Raw genomic sequence first — 25,954 nt, forward strand, 5'->3', positions numbered from 1 at the left:
AACTCAAAAACCAAATATCTGATTAAAATATGATGTTGACAAACTTATTGGAAAATCTATAAACCGTTTGAGAAAAATCACTCAAAATCAAAATAAAAAAATCACGAAATCAATTAATTTTGAATCTTTCCTTCTAGAGCTTCGCACTATTTCGTCGTCACATGTGCACATGTGCGTCTAAGAAAAAAAAAACTTTCAGGAATAAACAGAGGTCTATCCGAGTTGCGCAATTATTATTCTCATTCTCAGAAAAAAATTAACTTGCAGCTTGCCTCTTCTTTTACCTTTTAATCTACCAAACGTAAAGAACAATGAAAACGAATCACGTAGAAAGTCGAAGTTGCCAAATGTGATATGATTTATGACGATTATTTTCAAACAAAAGTGGCATATGTTAGTGGTATGATATATTCACTGAATCTTCGATTGAACAGAATACTCCATCTCGAATAGAATCTCGAATGAATTTTAATGATTCATCGCCATCGACTAAAGTATAGAGAGCAAATACGTTCGATTGAATTTCATTTTTTATTACCATTGGCAACACTGTATGATTGGCTGAAAAGTTATTTTCATGAGTTTTCTAATCAACAGTCAGTTGATTTCATTCGGATTAAACAGAAAAGTGGTCCTGAATCGAACCCGAATTCATTATTATCGTTGCCCGCTTATTTATCTAGCGCACCGACAGTTGAATTTGGGCCCCGCAAGAAACTCGACCAAATTGCTCTGAGCGACGAAAATGTTAATTCGGAATAGTCGGTTTTCATCAGAAGCTCAATTTCAGAAACGCACCATGGTTATATTAAAAATCGTTTTTCTCCAAATTTTTCCATTTTTTATGCCGTAACAACACTCCTTGAAGTGGATTGTATATTGCGTCCAACTTTGAGCTCAATCGGTTCCGTACTTTTCGAGTTTTTGACTCGTACACAAACGAACGAAACATTTATATATATACTAGCTGAACTGGCAAATTTCGTTCCACCCTAAATGATTTTTTTTGTTATCCAATACCTTCAAACATTCAAATTTTCTTGCTAATCGAAGTTCATTGGTCCAATCGCAGAACTGTTGATTGATTGATCTTCTAATTGACCTTTTACAATTTCCTTTCACTATAAATATCCTAGTGCTCCTACCAAACCCCGTTATTGTAATATCAATTTTTTTTCAGGCACAATTCTCGTTCAAGATTTTTCAATTATTTGTAAATAACATTTTTCTCCGTTACTTGGAATCAGTGTTGAAAAAAATCATCTTCGCTAAGATCAAATGCATAGATTTTCGGGCTAGGTTGCATCGAAAACCTATATATTCCAAACGAAAATTAAAACGACAGATCCAGGCAACCATTGAATATGAGCAAATGAGCTTTTGTCCCTCAATATGTTTTGATGTTTATTTCTTCCACCCAGTGTCATTTTCATCTTGATCATCGGAAACGTCAGAACTGAATTTCATTTCAGCCAAATGAATATCAGCTGTTGTTAACTTCTAACCTGAGGCTGCTGTGTGCGGTTGGGTTTTGCAGTTGCCGGATGCCGTAATCGGAAATACCTTTGAAATTCCCGATGTCGCAAATGACTTGACGGTAGCTAAAACCACTCGTTGTATCCATTCTGCATATGCCATATGCTACCGTCTCGCCAAATAAAATTTATTTTGAACTTAAATTCACTGCCAGAACGAATATCGTTTCGAATGTGATGAATATCAATTTGTTGCTTTTGATATCCAAAGTATAAATAACAGCGAAGTTATGAACCCCACTCAATGTCGCATTCATTCATTATAGCAATTTTGCTCATGCAACAGCGATATGAACAAAATGAACTCGTTTGTTATTGTCATCAATATAATGAGGGCAGTGTGTTCCAAGCTGAAAAAAAATCATTTACACTGGAACAAAATCATATTCGTTTCTCGTGAATATTTGTTGATATTCTAAGACACTGCTTGGAATACATATTTGATACAGGAAATATAATAAAATTATGACATCTCAAATATAACCATTCCTTCCTCGAGTTTTGTGCTTACCTCTTGCTTGATTAGTTTTCGGAATATGCAGAAATTTGTGTTTCATTTGTAGGACAGCCTCCCCTTAAAGAGAGGGGAGGAGTGTCGTACCACAATAGAAACATTTCTTGCCCCTTAAAACCTCTATATGCCAAATTTGGCTCCGTTTAGTTTCTCGAGTTAGGCAGAAATCTATGTTTCTTTTGTATGGCAGCCATTGATTTTTATATTATTTTTTTGTCTATATGCTCAAAACTGTATTGAATACAATTGTTCAGAATTGATAACCCTTCCCTACACCCTTGGATGAAATTCAGCAGTCAGCTCAGTGAGCAACAAAAAATGAAAACTGCCATAGTGCCAATATCAATTTTCTTCTTTCTTATCACACGACATTAAATTTGTAGTGTTATTCAAAATCTGGGATAATCGTAATAATTATCATACCTGATGAGTTCCAAAACATTGATTTTATTAGGATTTCTCGTTCAAACATACGCTACACTCATACACTTTGTTTATGCCATAAAAGTTCCTTTCTTTTATCATGGTGAAGGAGTGAAGTTACAATGGAATTAGATCAGATCAAATCATTCGCCTTTGTACCGTTTTGTCTCATATTCCGAATACTTAAGCCTTTAAACCATTGTGGCCATTAAACAGTGTCTCATTACGCAAAACGGTACAGTTTCTCGAAATTAATTTGATCTTTGGATACAATAGAACCTTCTTTTTCATTTGACTACAATAAAATTGATTTACATATTCATGTTGAAAAACTAAAAATATGTTTAATCACTTTTGTCTCAAATTCCGAACACCATTTTTGTCACTGACTCATGTTCCGAACACTTTTGTCTCAAATTCCGTACATCAAAAATGCATTTTTTTTAAATCATTACTTTTAAACTATTGAACCACTTCATATGTTCGATACATCAAACTAAAATCAATTAGCTAGCCTTTTTAAGAAAATGTTATGTTCGCAAAAAATGGATTTTGCTTTTGTAATCATTGTTTGTTTTTGTTTCTTATAGTTTGCATGGTTTCGGGACCAAGGGCGCTATATCGGTATCGATACCTGTAAATGATGTTAAAATGAAGTATATAACCTAAAGAATGTCAGGGTTTTGAATATTAGATTATTCATAACATTAAAGTTCATAAAATTCACATTTAAAAATGAAGTGTTGGCAATTTAAATCATGCGTAGAAACTTGATTCATATTCCGAACGCTAATTTCAATGCAGATGCAGAAATCTGCATAAATTATCATTTTATTTCATCTATTTATCGTAGATTCTTACCATTTCTAACACTTAACATGAAAACAGCAAACAAAATAGTTGAAAAATACTACAAAAACTGAAAAATTAACGATGCTTGTTTTTTTACAGAATTTGCTAATGCATACATTTTATCATTGGTTTTGACTGTCACTTTCTTGAAAATGCTTAATATTATAAATTATAGGCTGTATCGATACTTGTAAATGATGTTAAAATGAAAGCTATAACTCGAAGATCATTGAATTATTTATAACGTTAAAGTTCAGTAAATTTACATTTGAAAATGAAGTGTTCGGAATTTGAATCATGCGTAGAAACTTGATTCATATTCCGAACACTACTTCAATATTAATTTTAATGAAGATTTCTGCATAAAATATCATTTTTCCCCCATTTATTCTAGGTTCATACATCCTCTAGCACTTAACATGAAAACAACAAACAAAATATTTGAAACAACTACAAAAACTGAACAATGAACGATGCTTGTTTTTTACGGAATTTGCTAATGCAAACATTTTAACATTGGTTTTGACTGTCACATTTTTGCAAATGCCTAATATTATAAATTATAGGCTGTGTTGATACCTGTAAATGATGTCAAAATGAAGCCTATTAAAAATTATAGGCTGTGTTGATACTTGTAAATGATATCAAAATGAAGCCTATACCTCAAAGAATGTCTGTGTTTTCATTAATCAATTATTTATAAAACAAAAGTTCAGTAAATTTACATTTAAAAATGAAGTGTTCGGAATATGAGACAAAACGGTATTTGATTACGGTCGGCAAACGCTTTTCGACATTATCACAAACTGCACGCACGACTTCGATCGGCATTTCTTCCCAGATTTTCACTGAATAGCTAATAGTGTATAGAATCACAGTAGGCATTGGCTGTCTGGATAAGTTAATTTGATTTCATCATGCACCGGAGCAAGTGCGTCGCGATTCGGTCCTGCAAACTCGGAACGAAAATTCAGAGGTCTATTCGCTCGAGCAAATCGTTAGCAAAACTCTGAAATCCACGGTGTGTGGCTTTCTAAACGGTTCCGGGAAAATAACATCGCATGAAATTCCGAGAGTGGTGCAACAGCACCTCCAACGGTTCATAACACGTTATTTTATCCAATATCTTGGTTGACGTAACAGTGCCGAGGAATAATGTTAAATCGAGAAGAAGTCAAGTTTCTTTCATGCAATCTGCAATCAAGCGAAATTCGTTACTTCTTTGAACATGAACCAGCAAATTTACCAGTAGGAGTGTCTACAGAAGAAGGGATTACTGCCTTTTCTGGAGCAGCATGAAGTGGATTGTCTATTTTGACCGGACTCTGACGAAAATGGCGTTACAGTGTTTTCCAACGGGATGAATTCGGCTAATACTTCGAAAATATGGCCAAATGAGAAATACTGGTCAATTGTGGAGCACATAATGAAGAATAAGGGTGGAACTGCAACTGAACTGATGGATTTCAAGCGGAAATGAAAGTTTGACAGCCGAACACGTGGCAGCCTACATACTCCTTTACATTAAAATCTATATATAACGTTTTGTTCTAGGACTAGCCCTTCTGGAGATAACGAATTTAAACTAATCAAAATCATGTTCATGAAATATCAGAAAAAGCATGTTGCTGCTGAACACTACTACAAAGTTCCCGACATTTTACTAAAATTATTTTCATTATGAGAAATTGGTGATATCTTGAGAACAGTAAGTCCTAGGAATTTTAAGAATATAAAAGTTTTTAATATTAAATTGAATTATTTGAATAATATTTTTGGACACTGTATTTAAATGTAATTTTTCCTAAATAGCTTATTTATTTTCCAACAACTTTGTCAAAAATCAGTCGTAACTTAAATTGGTCATATTATAATGAAAATTGTGATTTTAGGTAGTTTCCATCATAAGTACCAATCGGCCGGATGATTTGGCATTAAATTGCTCTATGGTACAAACGAAGATCCATCAATTTACCTATCGAAGAACAACCCCCAATAAATTAAATTCGATAGTAAAATCACTCAAACCTCTTGAAATTTGAAATTTAAGCAACTTCCGTTTTTCCGTCTTCATACAGAAATACATTGATTCAGATTATTCAGGTTTGTCAAATTTTTCTAATTCTATCCACGATTTGTTGCTGTAGTCTAAACTCGGAAATTGCGTAATTGCGTGATTGCGTAATAGTAGAATGCTGATTGCTTTTGTACAATTTATTACTCAGCAGTAAATGGTGCTTTCATGTGCAAACTGCCGGCAGACAGACGACGAGAAAAAACCCAGATGTATGCTCGTATACGCTTATCAGACTTCTTACAGTGCTTGCAGATCGAAGGGAGGAATAATTGCAACAAAAATATAACCGATGAACATAACAATAATACATGATGTATAATTGTTCAAACTGAATATTTCTATCTGTTCATCATTTTTTTCTATAAATGTCGTGAATGGTTATTATACCAACATACTTCTTCTGTCAAAGATAAACCGGAAATTTGTGATTTTCAATCCTCTCGCTGAGCTTTCTTCTATGTATTTTCAAGTTGGTACAACTGACAGTGATATTAATGTCAATTTTGAGCGCGATCTGTCATCTTTTTTGTTTAAAGCGTCATTAGAAACAAATTTTTGTTTTTGCGGCGATTTTCGATATGGATAATGCTATTGATACAAGATAATGTATGAAATTTTATGTTTCAAACAAAATTGCTTGTGACGGTTTCATTGGAAATGTAGCAGAATACATTTGGTGACGCAACTATGTTGAAAACACGAGTTTATGAATGGTATGAGGCATTCAGAGACGGTCGATTTGCCACATCAAGGACGGCCATCCACCTCTTCAACTGACGAAAAAATCGACAAAATAAAAGGAACGGTGCACGGAAATCGTCATTTAAGTTTGAGAGAGCTAGCCCGTAAAATAAATATCTCTTACGTGATTGTACGTCATATTTTGGTTAATGTTTTGGGCATGAGAAAAGCTGCAGCACGACTAGTGCCAAAAGTGCTAAATTTTCTTCAAAAATTTCATCGCAATCAGACATGCTTTATAGAAAAAAGTGTTTCGATGACTGGATTGCTCGTTGGAAAAGGTTTATTGCTTCAGAAGGGGCATATTTTGAGGGCGATAATATAAAGTTAGATGACAAATATAGCATTTCTTTTAAACACAAATTCCCGGTGTATATTTGACAGAATGTACATTCAGTTATCTAGAATTTATACTCAGACATACTGTTCAATTCCCGAATGATCTGAGCTTTTTACTATCAAGTATTTCGACCACTAACATAAATAAAAAAAGGGGAAATTATTGCGCAATTATATACGTATTTTATATATTCTGATTTCGCATTGTGTAATCTTTCTCACTTCATCAATGATCACACCAATGACTACAAATTTCATTCCATCGTCACTATCCCTCCCAGAGTATGGCACCACTGTAAGTGGCGTCGAACACCACTCAAAGTATTGGTCGTAAATCTGCCAAAACAGCGATTAATTTTCCCATCGAGCCTGGTTCAATATGTTTTGATTAGCACTATACATTAGGGTTTTTCTTTTCACTCAAACCGACCGCTTTCTACATCAACCAACCAGAAAAAGCATACTGAAGCCGGTTACCGGTCGTTTTTAAAGGGTTCTATTTTTACCCGACAAGACCCAGCCCAGAATCCAATTTCGCGGAGTGCAAAATGTACTCACCTCATCTGTTGGTTTCTGGCCAGCTTTCTTCCGGAGGTCGCTTACGTTCAGCACATTTCCGGTGCTGACAATTACATTGACATTCTCCTTAAGCAAATGAGACAGCATTTTTCGATTGTCTTGATATTACACACTAGTTATCGTTTGTAGGAGATAATGAATGACCTCAGCACCAATCCAAGTTAAGCACACGATTCAACTACGATACACAAAAAGTGATTCCACTTCACAGCCCACGGTGTTAACCTTGAGAGATAAGGTTTCTTTTCACGAATCGAATAAATATATCACTCACTTCATGTAATAGATACAACGAACGGGGATGGGATGTTTGCTAATAATCAGACGTCCACCACTGTGTTGACGCAAGAAATTATCTCTTGTCAGCTTCTATGCTATGACACTTTTCCGACTTCAAATTCAATATCAATCACGGCGAACGACAGACAGCAGACGGAAAGGCTATATGTTTTATGTAAAGCTTGCTATGTTGGAATGATCGAACGGTGTGAACCGGTTCATCGAACAGCGTCTCAAATACTAAACCAGCAAATCGTATGGTTACTAGTGAGTTAGCTGTAGCTTCCTTACTACTAGAACGGTGTCTGGTGTCTGTAGACAAAATAACTTTTATCAGCGATAGTAAACACACCCAAACATTTTCAAGAGCAGCAGTATTTACACACATTCTCGGTGCGGCTCGGAACCAACACCGATGCGTGGCGTATCCAATGTTTGATAAATTCGTGTGTGCACGAGATTCCATGACTGATAAGAAACGTCGAGGGGACAGCGTATGCTCGAGCGAACGGTTCCAGTATCCATTGCACACCTGTGGTAGTGTTTGAGTTGGCCAATAATGAGGAAACAAGCAAGCTTCTTGTATTCGTGGACCACGTGCTTGTTGACGCGTGGTTCCCTCGATACGGCGCCAGCCCATGTAGTGGTATTGGCATGGACCGTCGGATGCTTCATGTTATGTTGATTTTACAATCGTTGAACTACTACCGATGTAGTATTTTTGTTATGAATGAATTTGACATTTGGACGTCTAGCCTGCCAAAAAGTGAGACGCTTCGTTTCTACTATCGTTATGTAGTTACAATTTGTTACTTTCAAAATGCCCGTTGAATCACGTTCAACCTAAGATAATCATGTTGTTCAGGGTTTTATCGTTTTTGCTGTTTTCTTGACTGATGGAATTTCACCAGATCGACATAAGAATATGATACTAAAATTTATTTTTGCGTGAAATTCAAAACTTTATTTTAGATGTTTCGTATTGTCCGATTTGGGTATGCACTGTTATGTTTAATAATTTGTTGCATTTTTAAGGGTAGCTTCATAATTCCTCTCTCGTAGAAGTCTTGGTCCTTATTGGCGAAAAACTCTATTAATCGATTTTCACAATCTTCTCTTCTTCCCAATTCCTGATCACTCAGGAAGTTTCTCAGTGCGAGAAAAGGGTGGTAATCGTTTGGTGTCAGGTCCGGACTATATGATAGATGAATTAAAACTTCTCAACACTTTTCTGTTGGCCAATTCTGACCGAAACAAACAAACAAACCAACAATTCTGACCGTCTCTGGTCAATCGTCAGCTTTACACAGGCTAGTGGTTGATAGTAGAGATCTAAACTTAGTGTTTGGCCACACGGAATCAGCTCATAATAAATATTCCTTCCAAGTCCCACCAAATACTCAGTAGCACCTACCTAACCATTAGTCCTGGTTTGGCCACCATTTGAGCTGATTCACCATACATGGACCACGATAGTTTTCGCACAATATTGTGGTATGTGACCCATTTCTTATCCCCAATTTTCATCCGTTTAACAAAATTATCATTAGCTTCGACTGCTGCGACTACTAATATGCCGGTCAACTTCGATGATTTCTGTGATTTTATCGACATTTAACCCTTTGCGGTCGTATTAAATTTGGGCATGGGTATCGTACTGGTCGGAATTATTTTCCCTTGAAAAAGCAGTGATACATGCAAGATTATGAAAAACAATATTTTTTTAATTTATTTTGTGAACTTTATTTTGCGCGAAATCTTTCGAAATAGTCTCCAAGAGCGAATCATATGAAGTATAATTAATACATAATTTAATTTTTTTTATCCGTTGAATATGAGACATTTTCTGATATGTTAATGCAATGAATGTATAATTGATGCCAGCAATGTGTATCCGAAAATATCAGCACTTGTCAATTTTAACAACGTAATAAACAGATTATTCAGATGACATAAGACACTTATGCAAACAATTATTTTACTCTTTAAAAACAACTACTCAAATAATGATTTCAGGGTATCCGAAATGATCAAATGTTTTCACTTTAGATGAACAAAGATTTTGTCGCTTGAGACACTTATACGATTATTTAAATAACATGAGACATTTATACAAACAGTAGTTCTGATATTTATCAACAATCTTTTCCATGACACCAAAGGGTTACAATGGCTAAATTCTGCTGTTATGAATTTTTGTCCCACATTTTTATGCATTCAACGCACTGTGCGTTATTTTGTGTGGGTGACCACTTTGTTTGATACTGAGTACCGTTATCTATTATTCGTAGGAGCGTCGTATTGATTCGTGAACAGGTTCATTAGACATCAAGCTTCGTTTAGGAAAAGCATAAACTTGGTCGCGTAAAAATAAGATTGGCATGGTTTTTTTGCTGTGGTGGCTGAGAGCAGACAAACGACCACAAAGAGTTAAAATGATCGATTTCTTTTTTCCCTACCTAATATACAGAGTCAGACAAAACATTATGACCACTGCTCAAGCAAAAAAAGAAAATGCAAAATTTTGAGAAGGAATAATCCAATCCAGTGCTTCAATCCATTTGTAATAATTAATTTGTGTTGTTCAAAGAAATTTATAACATCTGTATTCAAAACATTAAAAAAAATTACGATAATGATCATTCATAAAATGTAAAAAGTTGTGTTTTGTCGTTTAATTTTAATCATCGCGAAGTAATCATGTCGAAAAATGGCGAGATTCCTTTTCTGTGATTGTGTACATACTTTGTAACCAAAAATTAAATATCAATAAAAAGAAAATGGCTACCCATATACGCAAAGTGCGAGAGAAGATGTTATTGCGCGTTTTTTGTTAGTGAGATTAATATTCCCGACAGTGCACAGCTTTTACTTTGTAAATTTAAACTGTAAATTTAATTTCCAGTGAACATTGATTTTAATCTCATCAAAAACAACTTGAAAAAGTTCATAAACATTGGATCCCTTTGAAGGTGTTCAAATTCATGGTCGTAAACTTCGTAGGAGCAGTTTTGTAAGTTTGGTAGTTTCAGAACAAGAACTGAACTAATGAAACTGGGACTAGAACTAAGATTTCGACTAAATACCAGACGTATGACACGATCGGATTCAACGGATTTATTGTCAACAGAGTTCTGGATGAGTACCAGTTGTTGAATTTCTAATAATAATTTTCAATTAATTTATTCAATTAAATAATTCCATGACGGTTCAAGACGAATGCCCTGGAAAATACATTTTTTCTGAGCTTTGAAGTTTTTTTGTGACATTCATTCTGAGAATCAAAATGAAATGCCTTTGATATTTGAATAAAAATGTGAAATGTTTATTCCATGTTTTAAGAAAGGACAGCACTTCTATAGAACAAGTAAATGAATTGGAAAAAAAGGCATTCGATTTTTCAAAGATCGAATCTTTGGTACCAGTTTAATCAGTGAATCGATCCCTGCGCCGTTTAAACAATTGATCCATCAAAATCAATTTTTTTCCAAAGATCGCCCAATTCTAGTCCATAGCCACACGCCTACTTCGAGTGAACAAAATAATTTGTGTTTCACCAACTATAATAAAAACGAACTTTTTTGGAATTCAAATCTAATGTAACCACTCACTAAGACTCTCACATTGCTTTTCTCTAGCTATGCCAATGTCAATACGATTTTACGGAAGATTTCAAATTATAAATTTCATGTTTTGAATTCTTAAATTGTAGGTTTCAAACTATCGAAAACTGTACTAGGCCTACTCTGAACATCCCTTGTTAAGCATTTGTTTATTATTCATCATCTATATTTATATTTTACATTGAATATTATCTATTACCTATTACTATTATTAAACGACCAGACCAGAATGCCAGAGTGTATTCGTGCCATGTTATTTAATTTCATATAATGTTACTATACAAATAATATCTATATTTATGATATTTATGATAAAATTTGTCTTTGAGGCAGAAATTTTGCAAAATTAATGTGTCCGACTTTAAAAAAAAATGAGATTGAGTCGGGAAAGACGGACATTTGGCGGGAAAGACGGACACCTGGGGTGGGAAAGATGACCACTATCTGAAAATTCAAGTTTATGTACTTGATAAGTTTTGGTTTGAAGACCACCAAAACTTATCAAGTACATAAACCTTAAAAACCATAAGGCCTTAAAAGTGATCGAACAAAAAGGCTAGACTAAAATCACCAAAAAAGTTTGCAATTTGCAATTTTTTTCATGTCCAAAATAGCTTCCGGCATTTGGAATGACAAATTCGGATTAGGTTTTAAAAACCGCTCTGCTTATTCGTCCATGATATCTGGTTGCACTTGCAAACGTAGTTAGTGGGCATCTGTTAAACAAAGAAGGAGGAGATAATCAATTTGTTTCAAAAACGAAATGTTCGACATTAGTCGATGGAGTGTCCGTCTTACCCGACTTGTTTCGTATTCTTTTTCCATACATATTTCTGGAGTAAAAATGATAAAACTTCACCACTGATTCGATAAATTGGAAGAAAAGTGATGGTAATACACTCATGTAGCGAAAAATACACCAAAAAATTACTCGATAATAATGAGAACCTTATCTTCTGCAGACGAAAATTTACATCGAGCTGCTCTCTTTTTTGTGTAGATTATTTTTTGTTTTTATTAATAAATTTAACAGAAAACCATCTAAGTGTACACAGTTAGTATCACAGGTATTGATACACTTTGCAATGCAGTGTATCAATACCTGTGATACTAACTGTGTACACTTAGATGGTTTGTATATCATTGAAATTTAAAATAAAAATGTTATTTATTAATAATACAGGGGTGTCCGTCTATCCCGACTTTCCCCTATTAAGTCCGCAAACTCCCAAATCGACGAAACGGAATTAGTACAATATCAAGTCGAGTTGTTTGCTCGCCACGTAAAGATATTCTTAGACCTTTTGCAGGTAGTGAAATGTAACGGCAGGAACTGCCGCATTGAACAAAGGAGTAGTTATTTTTGTGTAAATCAACATCAATTTATACCAGTTCATGGTCTTCTCAGCTAAACACCAGATGGTTTAAAAGCACCAATCCCAACAGATGTGATGTGATTAATTGTCCATCTCTGTTTGTTCGAAATTCTATGAACTTGTCGAAAGTTCTTCCGAAGTCACTACTCGCATATATAGAACTTTCGTCTAAACATTTGATTCCGACCTGGGCAGATATCTGATTTTTTTACGTTGATATTCTCATTTCTTTAAAAAAAGGTAAAAATTTTTCAAACGGCTTTGACTTTGTGTACAGATTAGCGTTACGTAACATGAGGGGGAGGGGGATTTGTCTTGCGTTACTTTTTGTTACATAGGGGGGGGGGGGCTAGGTGGTCCATAAACCTCATTTAGTCAAGGAAAAAAGTTTTCAGTAGACCACTTTCGGAACGAAAATGTGCCGGTGAGCACTATTTACCGGATCCTGGCATCCCGGAACGTCGAGCGGAAGATCGGTAGTGGCCATCCGGTGAAGATCATGAAGAAAAAGAAGAAGGAATCTATGGAAAAGCTGCGACAACAAGGACGGTACGAGTTTGCGTGACGTCGACCGAAAATTTCGCTGCTCCTATTCCTACATCCACAGAACCCCCAAGCAGGAGAGCACCGTCTTTCGGAAAAAGAGTAGGTCCCCAGAGTACACGGGCGAGCTGATAGCAACCGTGAAATCCGGTGGATGACGAAGAATTATCGCGGGACGTTGTTCGTACTGGACGACGAGAGTTATTTTCCGCTGTCAAAGTCCCACGTTCCCGGCAATGACCGGTACTATACCAGCGACAAGGCGTCCACACCTCCCGGGGTGAAGTACACATACAAGCATAAGTTTGAGAAGAAAGTTATGCTGTATATTGCAATCTCCTACAAATGGATTTCAAAGCCCTGGTTTAACAAGCCGAGAAGACTTACCATCAACCAGATGGTGTATCAGGAGGAGTGCCTGAAGTGCCTTCTAGCCGGACAAAGCGTCTTTCCATTACGCCAAGAAGACGTTAACATACCTCGAGGGAAAACAGATACCGTACTTACCCAAAGAACGGAACCCGACCAACTTGGCCCAGTGCCGTTCGATCGAGGATTTTCTCGGCTCCGTCAGTGTCCTGGTACACAAGAATAATTGGTGGGCCACGGACACCAAGCAACTGACTACGATGATTCGGAATTGCATCCGGAAGATGGATGTCAGTGCCAGCGCTCTTGTGAGAGCATCTCCACCACGCCGTACGGCTGAGCGCGGCCATTTTGCCAACATTCATTGACTTTTTTTGAAGAACAACCGTTATGTATTTAATAAAAAATACTGAATTGCTTGAAATATTTTTTTTTCACCATATCACTGAAGAAATTCTTATTTTTTATTGAGCACTGGTGGTTCGTGAATTTTCTACGAGTGCGCAGAGTCTCCCACCAAGGGAAACATCGGTATAATTGGGCTGAGCAGGCAGTGGTGTCAGATAAGTTCCCTTCTTTCATTCCATCATACATAAATTAGGTTTTCGAATTCCTCGAAAGAGTTTTACACTACACTACAGATACAAAAATCTTAAAATTAAAAAATACAAAAAGTCTAAAAGAATAAAAATCCGAAAATCCATAAATCTAAAAATTTTCAAACCTATATCAACTGCCAGCTGGTAGAGCACGGGTTGGGAGGTAAATTCATCACCAGATTAGTGCTAAGACTAGGAACATGAAACGAAAGATAGTGGAAGATAATAATGTTCTATTGGTGCATGCTTCAATTCCAATTTCAAATTTAGGTTTCATTTTATAGAAGCAATTTAGTAGATAGGATTGTTCATATCAAGAACAAAAACTGAACAGTACATAGTTGAACCTAAAACTCACATAACAGTATACAAGGACACTATATAATACCTCGATATTATTCCTGTTTGTAATGATGCCACAAATAATATAAACAATTCAAACAATTCGCTTCAACTACATAGGCGATAGAAAGTCATGCAAAAATTTGGAAACACACATCACTTTGAGGTACTCATAAGCGGAGGTGACCATCGCTAATTTGCTATTCTGCTTTCTCTCCGATTGTAAGAATTGATAGCGGTCACCGCTACTTCCCGCCTACTGCCAAAAACATATTTCAGTGTCTCCATTTGCTTGCATGCAGTTCAGTAACGAGCAAATAATTGAATATAGCAGAGCTGGCGGTGCGTCATCCATCGAAGCACAACTTCCATAAAATCATTCCCATAATCGATAACGTTGGAACCGGCGAAATACAAACAAAGCGTCTAAAAACAAGACACTTTGTTTATATGTGTATACCACGCGTGCAACCGAAAAAATACGTTAGATCATAGGTGAGGATCGTTCTTCTCCAGAACTCGGTGTGCCAACAACTCCGGAGAAATCCATTCAAATCCTCACTGCTAGTAGAACTACGGGGCGAGCCACTCCAGTACTGTGCACAGTTCGCGACGTCGGAAGACGCACATTCCTCCGTTCGTCATTATCGTTTGCATATAGTTCATTGTTTTTCTTCGACATTTTCTAGTTCAGTGGGACGGTACCGTTCTCTGGAATTCTCGTTGCATTGCCGTGTGTGATTATCTAAAGCTAATATTAATATAAAACTAGACACGTTATCTCTCTGCTCACCTTATGAGCAGCAGCAAGAGGATTCATCCCGCGCTGGATTTCGCCTGGAAACTGCAGTTTTTGTTTTAAAGCGATTTGTGACAGATATTGTGCATAGAGTACCGTTACAACTATGGCGGCATCAGGAGAAAATATTAAACTTCCCGATTTGATTACCAAATGGATGGAGGTGCAGCAATCACGAGCCGGATTGGACGATGGAAATGTGAGTTGAAATTATGAGCATATGGTATAATCGAAAATAGTTACGAATGGGTTGATTTTGATGATGCGAAGCTAAAGAGAATAAACAGATGTTTGTGGTGCGATCGTTTATTCTAATCTAACCAAAACAGACTAGTTTTCATTGCCATGGTTTGTGGCATATCGAAAAATTACTGACAAAATGTAAACTATGAATATGAATGTGCGATTTATCTGCATTTGATTGAAAAGTAATAGATGATCGTATAGTTCAAAATATTCGTGATAAAATTATTTCCTGATGTTTCGCTCATGAACAAAACAATAAAGTTAAAATTGCCAATCTTGTAAACAAAGATAGTTATTATACCTTACTCTATACACATATTTTTCGAATTATCGGTAAATTTTGAAAAATAATGACTCAAAAACAAAAAGAAACGATCTTCGGATTTTGGGATATGTTATATAAAAAACCTCAACTTTAAAAAAAAAACATATAAAAACATAGCGCCTTCTGTATTTAAATGAGTAAACTATAGAAATACAATCAATAATTGTGAAAATAAAATCCAATTTCTTCGCAAGTATAATATTTTTTTGAAAAAAGTAAATTGTGGAAAAAATCCTACGAAAAAATTTAAAAAAATTATTTTTCGTGTACTGATCAAATATATTGGACACAAAACATGACAAGCAAATATCCAATTATTGGATGCCCGAAATATTTTTTCGGTCTGTTCTTCAAACCTGTCGGTATAAGATTAGGTTACCTTGAATATTTCAGTCAATTTTTTGCCATGTTCTATGTTTGACATTGTTTGCCACTGTCGATAATTGAAGAGTGGCAAACAAAATAGTGTTTGTACAAATATCAAACCAAATTTTGCAAGTTAAAAAATGTCAAATATCTGACCTCCGGACAAACAGTGTACGGCGACCTAAGGAACGGGGTTTCCAAACTTTTTGAACTCGTCGTTATGGGACCGATTTTCTCCCACTACAATTACCACATTCGATGAGGATCAACATAGTTTCGTTCCGAAGTGTTCAACCACAACGAATCTACTCTCTTTCATGTCATACGTTTTCGATGGACTGTCCAATGCTATGCAGTAAAAAATGGATGCAGTCTACACCGATCTGTCCGCCGCCTTCGACAAAATCAACCACGATATTGCAGAGCAAAAGTTCAACGAGCTGGGTCTCAGTGGAAATATTTTGCATTAGTTGAAATCTTATTTGATTGAACTTTCCCTCATGATGAAAATTGACGATGGTCTCTCTGATGAACGCTCGGTTAAATCTGGAACACATCAGGGGGTCTTGGTTCTTTGATATTCGTGATCACTTGAATGATGTATATCTAGTATTGGAGGCCCCTCGTAATTCCACCACTGACGATTTGAAACTGTTCATTGTTTGTCATCTCTGTTCAAGGTTCGGACTGAATTTCTTCCGTATATTCCATCATTGGATAACAGTCTTTTCGTTTCCGTGTGAATTATTGATAGCATTCAATAATCCCTCTTGACATTCATTTCTCCGTTAATTCAACACAACAATTCAACATTCGACACTCGATCAAACCCGTTCTTCAGGTCATGAAAAGAATACAGTTGGAAATTACCTCACCGTTAAGTGATGAGCAAATAAGCCGCTCATTCAATTATTGTCCCCACAGTTAAGTATATATCCAAAGTAGGAGCACTGCCGAATATAATATAAACGGGACGTACACATTTTTGAAATAGCACCGACGCAGCTAATTGAAATTCAGTTTTAACAAACGAATTATATACGATGACTAAAACAATCCCACTCTTTATGCATACCACCAATGCCAACAGAAATTATACTATCACACTCAATTATTTCTCACTCCGGAATTCGCTTTTTCCCATTTAGCCACTGAAAGTTGATGTAATCGATCTGACGCTGCTGCTAAAATCGATGGGCTTCAAGCTGGAATATTTAGACTTTGAGAAAGAGAAATTAAACTGTGACACGCTAACGGTCGACATCAAATGCAACAAGTCAGGCGTAAAGGCGAGGATGAGCTATGATTTAGTGGATTGCTCCTGTCCCGAGAAGGATGAGAAGGAAACTTCATTTTGGGAGGTTCAAGCAACTGGTCCAAAAGAGTTCTCGAAGTTCAAGAACAACACCTCCTCCAATCTACTGCCAGAAGTTTCAGAGAATTGCTCACTGGTTTCGAAGGCAATGCTGTCGAATCTGCTTGACTACTACCGGAGTAGCATTAAGTCTATTGAGCGTGGGGAAGATGTGTTACGTTCTCCGCTAAAGGTTGCCATGCCCAAAGTCTGCATCACCAGTCCCGATATGATAAGTGTTCCTAGTTCTTTCTCTACACCGCCTGCCGAAGGAAAATGTGTACCACGTAAGGATACGATGCATACCCCAGAAAATACTGTTTCAATTGATCCAGCATTAAGCCCGATGAAGCCAAAATCATTGGCAGGTTCGTCCGAAAATTCTCCGAAAGCATCAACAGTATCAAATGACACCAAGTCTAACAATTCAACGGGAAGTATAGAAATTGGCAACACTACACGTGAGTTATCCAAAAGCTCAGATGGAAGTCCTCGCGAAAAACCGATGATCACTAGCGAACCTATACAGGATAATGTTCAATTGAATGTAATGCCAGACGATAATTCATTCGTTAATAGTGATGCCATGAAAGCCATCATTACATCCAGCCCGAACGAAAAAGTTTTCGAAGGGGACGCCTTAACCGATCAAAACAATGAACGCGATGTGAGTGTAATCCAATGTCTTGAACAGGCACGACAGAAAATCGATGCCGCACTGCTTGTTATGAAATTGAACAGCCCTTATCAAAGACCTTTATCACGAGCATCAGTCCTCACGACGACCCCACAGACAGTAATCAGGAAAAAGATTCTCACACCGAATCTTCCCGAGCGATCTAATTCATTCGGTAGCGTATCTCGTAGGATGTCTTTGCCAGGTATGGTTAAGTAATCTCGTTACCTTCAACTATGAATAACCAAATTTTATAATTCAGGGCGAGCCGATACACCAAAGATAAACGGTGGACCACCATCCTTCCCGAAGAAAAAGACTCCCGGAACATCCCAACTGGCTTCGTCCAGACCACTGGGATCACGTGGTGACACGCCACGTCCCAGCGCAGCACAAATTAAATCTGTCACCATGCTGCGAAAAACAAGCTCATCGTCATCCGTTGCCTCAACCGGCAACACTAAAAGCGGATCAATATCAACATTGAAGAAATCAGTCACAGTGACTAAACCTGTGGGAAGCGTTCGTCCGACAAGTATCATTGGAAAACCAGCAACAATGACCAAATCTTCCAGTACGACATCGATCGATAAAAAATAATGTGTAGTTTAGATGTTTTTTGTTAACCATTTTTGTTATTAATCGTTTTCAAGTGTTTAAAAATTATATTTAGCTCTGTTTCCTCTAACATCACAAGACTATACTATTCCCACAATAGGGTGGTATTCCTTTGAAATAAAGTCTTCTGTTGTGGTTTTGTCCAGTGAATCAATTGAACCCCGTACGTTACATTCGACATGGGACGGGCGCTGGAACAAGTCAGTTTGGGCAATAAATTCAGTTTAAACCAACTATGTGCGGAAAGTACATAATCTCACATAACCTAACAAAAAACCAAATCTTATAAAATTGAAACATATGTAAACTTTTCTACAGTATTACTTTGATAAAAGATCACACATTGGGGTTTATTCCGAGAGTCACTTCACGACGTGACAGTCAATTTGCGCACGTGTTTGTATTTTGAGAATCGGCGTAATTAAAAAAATGCCAGGTGCATTGAACTCTTTTTATTTCTCATTGTACAGGGTTTTCCAACTTTAAATTCCGAAAGTAAATTGAAATAAAACACACTTAGAATTCGAATGTCGATGAAACATTTATTTCAAATTAAAGTTTGGTTTATGTCATTATGTGTGGAATACAACATCATTCAAATGTCCACCTAGGGCTGCGCACACCTTGATCCGGAACAGGTAGTTTTCGATGACTTTTCGGCAACTATGGGGCGGTATCTCGGTCATAACTTCACGAATGATGTCTTTCAAATGTTCAAGAGTTTGCGGAGAGTTGGCATAGACACGGTCTTTCGCATAACCCCACAAAAAAGTCTAGCGGGTTCAAATCGCATGATCTGGACGGCCAATTGGCATCACCAAAACGCGAAATTATGCGTCCCTCAAATTTCGTTCGCAATATGGCCATGTTCGGTCGTATTGTGTGGCACGTGGCGCCGTCCTGCTGAAACCACATGTCATCCGTATCCATATCTTCAATTTGTGGTAAAAAAAAATCGGTTAACATGCGGCCATAGCGCTCGCCATTCACAGTTACCGTCTCGCCGTCCTCATTTTCAAAGAAATACGGCCCGATGACTCCACCAGACCATAATGCGCACCAAACAGTGACTTTTGGCGGATGCAAAGGCCTCTCAACAATCACGTGTAGATTTTCTGAGCCCCATATACGGAAATTTTGGGTGTTCACATAGCCACCGAGCTCGAAATGTGCCTCATCGCTGAAGAAATTTTGATGGAAAATTCAGCATTTTGCTGCTGTTGTTCGTTCACCCAATCGACGTATGCATGACCATTCCATGGTCATCACGCTTTAATGTTTGTACTAGTAGGACTGTATATGGATGTAGGTGCAAGTCCAAATGCAAAATTCGCCACAATGATGTGTTTGACAAGCCCAATTGATGAGCACGCCATGGAATAGAAACATTCGGGTCATCCTCCACACTGGCAGCAACAGCAGCAATATTTTCGGCCGAACGCACATTACGATGATGCACAGGTTTCACAATATCCGCTACGAATCCAGTTTGTTCGAATTTACGCACTACATTAGCGATTGTGTGTTCTATAGGCCGTCCATGACGACCAAAATCCGTCCGTAATGCTCGAAAAATATTTGCCGGTTTTTCATCATTTTTATAGTATAATTTAACAAAATTAACACGTTGTGCGATGCTAAAACGATCCAACTAACGATATGACGCTTTGGTTGACAGCTATGTCAAACGGTTGTCAGCGCATGGCTGTATACTTTCGGAAGCCCGAAATGGAAAACCCTGTACTTTCGAGTCACTCGACTCTTAGAATTGGGTGAGAATTGTCATATAACACCGAAGGGAAAAATGTCACTTATACCGACTTGACTCTCAGAATAACCCCCATTGTGATGTAGGAAAAAAACCATTGGATTAAACCTCCTACATGAACAAAAATGTAGGTTTTGGGCAATGTTTTTGTTTGGCGATTATTCGATTTTTTATCGTTTTCTTGAAGATTGGAGTTTCTATAACGTAAATAATCAAAATTACACCAATGGCTTTTGTTAAAAAAATAATTTTTACAGCTTGATCGTTCATGGGTTAAATCGTACTCAATCCGCTCCATCGATTTCGGAGTATGCGAACTCAATATATTCTGCTCTGATGTAATATCTGCCGATCGTTAGATTATTCCACACATCAGCTAACGATTCCCCTGCATACTTAAAATGTTTCGTTTCCAGTCCCTTATGATAATGAGGAAGTATTGCACCTACTAACTCCCGGGGAAGAGGTGCCATCCGACGTTCAACGATTGAAAGCATTGCGTCCTGGAGCATTTGTAGTAACGCGTATTGGATCAAGATTCAATTGATTAGAATGATAAATCGAAAATATCTATGACCTTTTTAAAACGGGTTCTCGTTATCACTGGCTTGATTATTCCTCTAATCTGTATAACCACGAATTGAGGCAGCTCGCTCACCCTTTTAAAATCAAGACCATGATAAAATGCGTTCAACGAACAGAACTACCTGAACGAACTGCAACGTACATTGGACCAATGTATTATATTAAACATATCCAAGGTGCCCTAGAATCCTTCGATAACGTAATAAAATTTTATTTAGCAGCCACGACAAAAACAAGATCTGTGTTTCTGTTCTGAAAAAATCTTTTTATCTAAGCTTTTTCTAAAAAATCTGAATTGAAATCTGTGTTAGGTTTACAAGTCCAATTTTTAAGCATAATTTTAGTTTCAGTATCATTGATTGGCATAGAAATTATTGATTAGACGATGTTGATGATTAGATTTATTTATTTATTTATTTATTCACCGCAAAGCGAAAAACCTTATAAAGAATCATTTATTCTAATACAAATTCATACAAATTCAATCAGATCGGTTTCGAATTTGTTAAATATGTAACATGGTTTATCATTCAAAATGAATTTAGGTTTTTATTTTTATTTCAATTTAATCCAAAATTAAATTCATTCAAATCAAAAATACATACATAACATAAACAAAAAACATACAATACATACAACATATATACATAAAAACCAACAATAATCTTTAAACAAAAATGAAACAACTTCATGTTACATGGAATATGTGTATGTATACATACCTAATTTGTATGTTGCTTAAGTTATTGTCTCGCAAATATTTTTTCACTCCTGTACGAAAGTGATGTTTGAACCAATCCTCGATTTTTTTTTGCCGTTATAACGAAACATCTTAGGCCGTAAATCGTAAATGTGCCTGAATTGGAGAGGGCCGTTATAGCGAACCGTATAAAGAGCGGCCATATAGCGAGGTATGGGTATACACTGTAGTAAAAATACATTACTTTATGCACATTGCACTAATGGGTTAACCCATTAGTGCCCAGCATATGAAATTTGATACACAAAAGTGCCCGTTTTCGAAAAACTGTTTTGATGAAACTAAAGTGTTAAGCGCATTTTAAATGATACCATATGATAATTTAAGAGTGTTTTTTTGTGTCAGTGTCATTTTATCTGTCTTTTTTGTTGTGTTGTTGTGCATTGAAGCTTGCATAGTTCGAGTTTAATGGAGACGCAAAAGTAAACATAAATTTATCAATGTTTTATCTTAAAGGATTCTAAATTGCTCAAATCTGTGACACAACACTACACAACACTTCCGAAGAAAATTATGAAACTGCAAAAAAAAATCTATGTTTACTTTTGAGCGTATGAAATTTCATACGCTGTGCAACTACGGTATATTTTTTTCTCAATAGGATATATCGGCTTCCCGATAATCCGGAGAAGCTGTACAATTATCTGATTGATTTGAACGAATACAATTTCGAAAATCTAGTGTCAACAAATGATATTGACTTTGTCATCATGACCCCAAGCGGTGAAGACAGCGATGTGGATGCTGGAAATAGTGACTCGGAGGACGGCCCTTCCGGTTTTGCCAAACAAGTGAATGTCAAGAGCAACATTGAACGAGGCCAATCACAAGGAAGCTCCTCGGGCAGCAGCAAGAAGCGGACACTGGTAAAAAATGACCTTAAATTCGGATGAGTGACATAAATCCAGCAAGGATCGAGTTCATGCAGATCAAGCCTAAACACTCGAAGTCATCGGAAGTTAGGTTTGACGGAATAAATCATTTTATTAATACGAATCCAACTGGTACCCAACGAAGGTGTGCGTATTGCAACAGATGTACGACGTATATTTGCTTGAAGTGTGATGTGGGTTTGCACCCTTCGGAGTGCTTTTTCCAGTACCATTCTCAGTGATACTAAATCCGATACACTGCCGTTCATGAAAATAGTTGTTGAAGTTGAGTTTTATGAAATAAAACCGTTTTGTTCGATATTCAAATGATTTCCATTTTTGATAATGTATCGGCTCAGCGTATGAAATTTCATACGTCAGATATCTCAACTTCCAAAGAACTCCAAACCATAATTAGCTACCCGTCCCTCGTTGATTTGATCACCGCGGGATGTTTTCGGACCGTTGAGACCTTTTATTCGACTTGCTTTCGATTTTCGACCTTAGTAATTAGTTGGAGCGATGTACGATATTTCAAAAACTAAAATTCCGTGTTTCGTAAAGCAGAATGCACTACTAGCGAAAAAGAGGAAATCGAACAGAATTAAACCAAAACAAGACCCAAGACCGTTCCTAGAACCATGCAAGCCACTCGGTACAATCGCTGTATCTGTACCGACCTGTTTCACCCCAAGTGGTGCGGACTCAATTCATCTTATTTTCAAGCAAAATCATGCATTTTTTCAAGTGATTGGTTGCAATAAATTGTCATACCACCAGAGATTTACAGATATGTTTGCAAATTCACAGATATATATGTAAAATACTTTTAATTTTTGTTGCAGACTGTTTGGATATAAAAATATTTCACAGGTTTATGAAAAATGAGAAGCTCTATTCATCACATCAAATATATTTACCTCACCGTATGACATTTTTCCATAGTTTTAATACATAAAAAGTTTTCATATTTAGTTTATATCAATACACATGAGGTTAGACCTATTTTTTGAGTCATTCATTAACACTATGCCGTCCGGCGTAACCACAGTGGCTACGTTCGCAAAATAGGGTGATGTCGTGAGCATAGTATCGCTCAGTGGCCGACGACAGTATCAGTATCTTTTGCATTTTGTTTGGTAACAATAACTTGTACACGTCAACGTTTTTTATGATTTCATAAGTACTGTTGCCCTGACATCATTGCAGATGAAAGATACGATACGATTCTTCACGATGAATGAAAAATTGCATTCATTTACTATACATACAATACATTTACTATACAAAACTTCAAAATTTCATGACAGTGAGGGAACAGTGTCGAGAACCTATGAGAACTATCGATTAGATTGGTAAAACTTAACAGATTGTAATTCTTCGACAATGTCAAAAACGGCCGTATACAAACCAACTAAACCGAATTAGCGCTACCGGCGCCGAGCGAATCATTTTTTAGTAAGTGTGGACGGCAACATGTGCGTCGCTAATTTCCTTAAAAATGACTCTCCTAGAGGGGTCTCTTTTGAGCAAACGACAATGAGTTGATTCTCAAAGTCCTGACTGAACATCTTTGAGTAATATTAAAATTCACTACATCCAAGCGATAACGGAGATCGTTTCATCCCAGTTCATGAACATCCCTTCAATCTCTCACTGTAAGCCTGTAATATATATATCTCTTTGTCCAGAAGTGGAAATGGATTTTCAGGCAAAACAACGCATTCCTATATCTTCTATCCATCTATCTATATAATTAAAAATGGTAAAAATGGAAGGCCTAATGTGTTGCTATTCGCAAAATCCGATGAAGGAAACGTCCTTTTTCAGCCTTCTTCATTTTGTTGTATTTATTGTATTCTGCCCATAGAACAATGTTATGTTGAGAAAAAGTTTAGAAATTCGTTCTAAAGAATTCACATCAAAACAATTTGTTGCCCCTCTAACCTCGAGTAAACCGCGAGTAATCGGTCGAAACCTACTAAACATGATTTAAGTTGAAATTCTGTATAAACAAATCATGAATTAGTGGCTCCGCAAAGCTCATGCGATTGAGCCTTACAAATAAATGAATTGGAAAAAAAATATCAAAACAATAATTTTGGGCGGGATGAAGTTCGCCGGGTCAGCTAGTATATATATACAGCCATTCCATGCGTTCTTAAGGGGAAAAATGATTTTCGGACCATTGGTTAACTTTGAAAAATCATATCTCAAAAACGAAAAAATGCATTTCTGAAATCGAGATATGTTATGTAAAACAGCCTAATGTTCCAACAAACTATAAAACATATAGCGCCCTCTAAAGCCCAAAGTGAATACAATAAAAAACTAATGCAATCGATAATTACGAAAATGAAACCCATTTTTTTGCAAGTTCAATATTTTTTAATAAAAAGCTAGCTCATTGGCTTACTCTAGATATGTCGATAATCTAAACCGGCTCAGTGGTTCTAACGTTATGAATTTTTGAAAAAAGTCAGTTTTGGGAAAAAGTGGAAAAAAAAATTCGGACCACCCTGGAATGGAAATGGTCACCCTAACGAAAAAATAAAAAAATGCGGGTCTAATGTTTTGTGATGAAGCACAAAAGTACCACTTTTCATCGAAATCTGAGAACCACTATATCGGTTTGGCATGGTATGGCTGTATATATACAAAATATACATATACAAAATATACAATAATATACAAAAGACAATCTTACGTGCATCGCGATGCACAAAATATCAATGAATCTATGAAAATTAACGTTGAAAGACATTTCTACAGATCCGCACACTTTTACAGACATTTCCACATTTTTAACAGACTTTTTTTAAAAATCATCTGGTAACTCTTCGTTCCACTTTTTATCGAATGTTTTCAAATCGCAGGAGTAAACATTTACATGACTGTGACTTCGTTTGTTTTTATTTCGTTTGGAGAAATATTATATCAGGGAATGTGGACATTAAAAATGCGTTGCTCAGAGAAAGGCCGCCCGAATATGAGTGAAAATGTTCGCGTTAGCTTTTATCGTATACCCTTGGAAACGTATTGTTTCAGTTATTGAAAACCAAAAAGATTCCTTTACCGTTATATTCATCACTAGGACTAGCGGATCATAATTTATTTCATTCGGTCAGCTTCACTACCAAAGCTGTTTTCACCGACGCTAGAAAAAAACGTCTCCAAAACATTTCACTTCTGCTAAGTATGTACGTATCGAAATTCGCCAATGTCGAATTTTGCTCCAACATTAAAATCTTGGAGTGAACTAAGCGTTATTCGTAGGTTGTTTATATTCTGTCAGGTTCTGATACCTTGCAATATAAGATGCTTTTTCAGAAATGCAATGGTCAACTAAAAAATTGACGGAAGAATGTAGCTCGTTCATTTTATAAGTTTAATT

General features: G+C 36.5%; 2 protein-coding genes across 4 annotated transcripts in view; one reads left to right on the forward strand and one right to left on the reverse strand.

Moving 5' to 3' along the window:
- Positions 1–7,685, reverse strand: part of LOC129769566 (glutamate--cysteine ligase regulatory subunit) — a 30,827-nt gene extending 23,142 nt beyond the window's left edge. The window contains exon 1 of the mRNA XM_055771920.1: positions 7,040–7,685. Coding sequence (XP_055627895.1) covers positions 7,040–7,147 — 108 coding nt within the window. The 5' untranslated portion in view covers positions 7,148–7,685. The remainder of the gene's footprint in view (positions 1–7,039) is intronic.
- Positions 1–18,625, forward strand: part of LOC129769565 (uncharacterized) — a 42,932-nt gene extending 24,307 nt beyond the window's left edge. Inside the window, exons 1-4 of one of the 3 annotated variants that reach the window (XM_055771915.1) lie at positions 14,535–14,686; positions 14,881–15,189; positions 17,076–18,162; positions 18,220–18,625. In XM_055771915.1, coding sequence (XP_055627890.1) covers positions 15,097–15,189; positions 17,076–18,162; positions 18,220–18,557 — 1,518 coding nt within the window. In that variant the 5' untranslated portion in view covers positions 14,535–14,686; positions 14,881–15,096 and the 3' untranslated portion in view covers positions 18,558–18,625. Of the gene's footprint in view, positions 1–14,534; positions 14,687–14,880; positions 15,190–16,588; positions 16,851–17,075; positions 18,163–18,219 lie in introns of those variants that run through there. The other 2 variants (XM_055771919.1, XM_055771918.1) reach the window with 2 other exon arrangements.
- Positions 18,626–25,954: the final 7,329 nt, after the last annotated feature.

The sequence above is a fragment of the Toxorhynchites rutilus genome, chromosome 2 (assembly GCF_029784135.1).
Source record: "Toxorhynchites rutilus septentrionalis strain SRP chromosome 2, ASM2978413v1, whole genome shotgun sequence".
Lineage (NCBI taxonomy): Eukaryota > Metazoa > Arthropoda > Insecta > Diptera > Culicidae > Toxorhynchites > Toxorhynchites rutilus.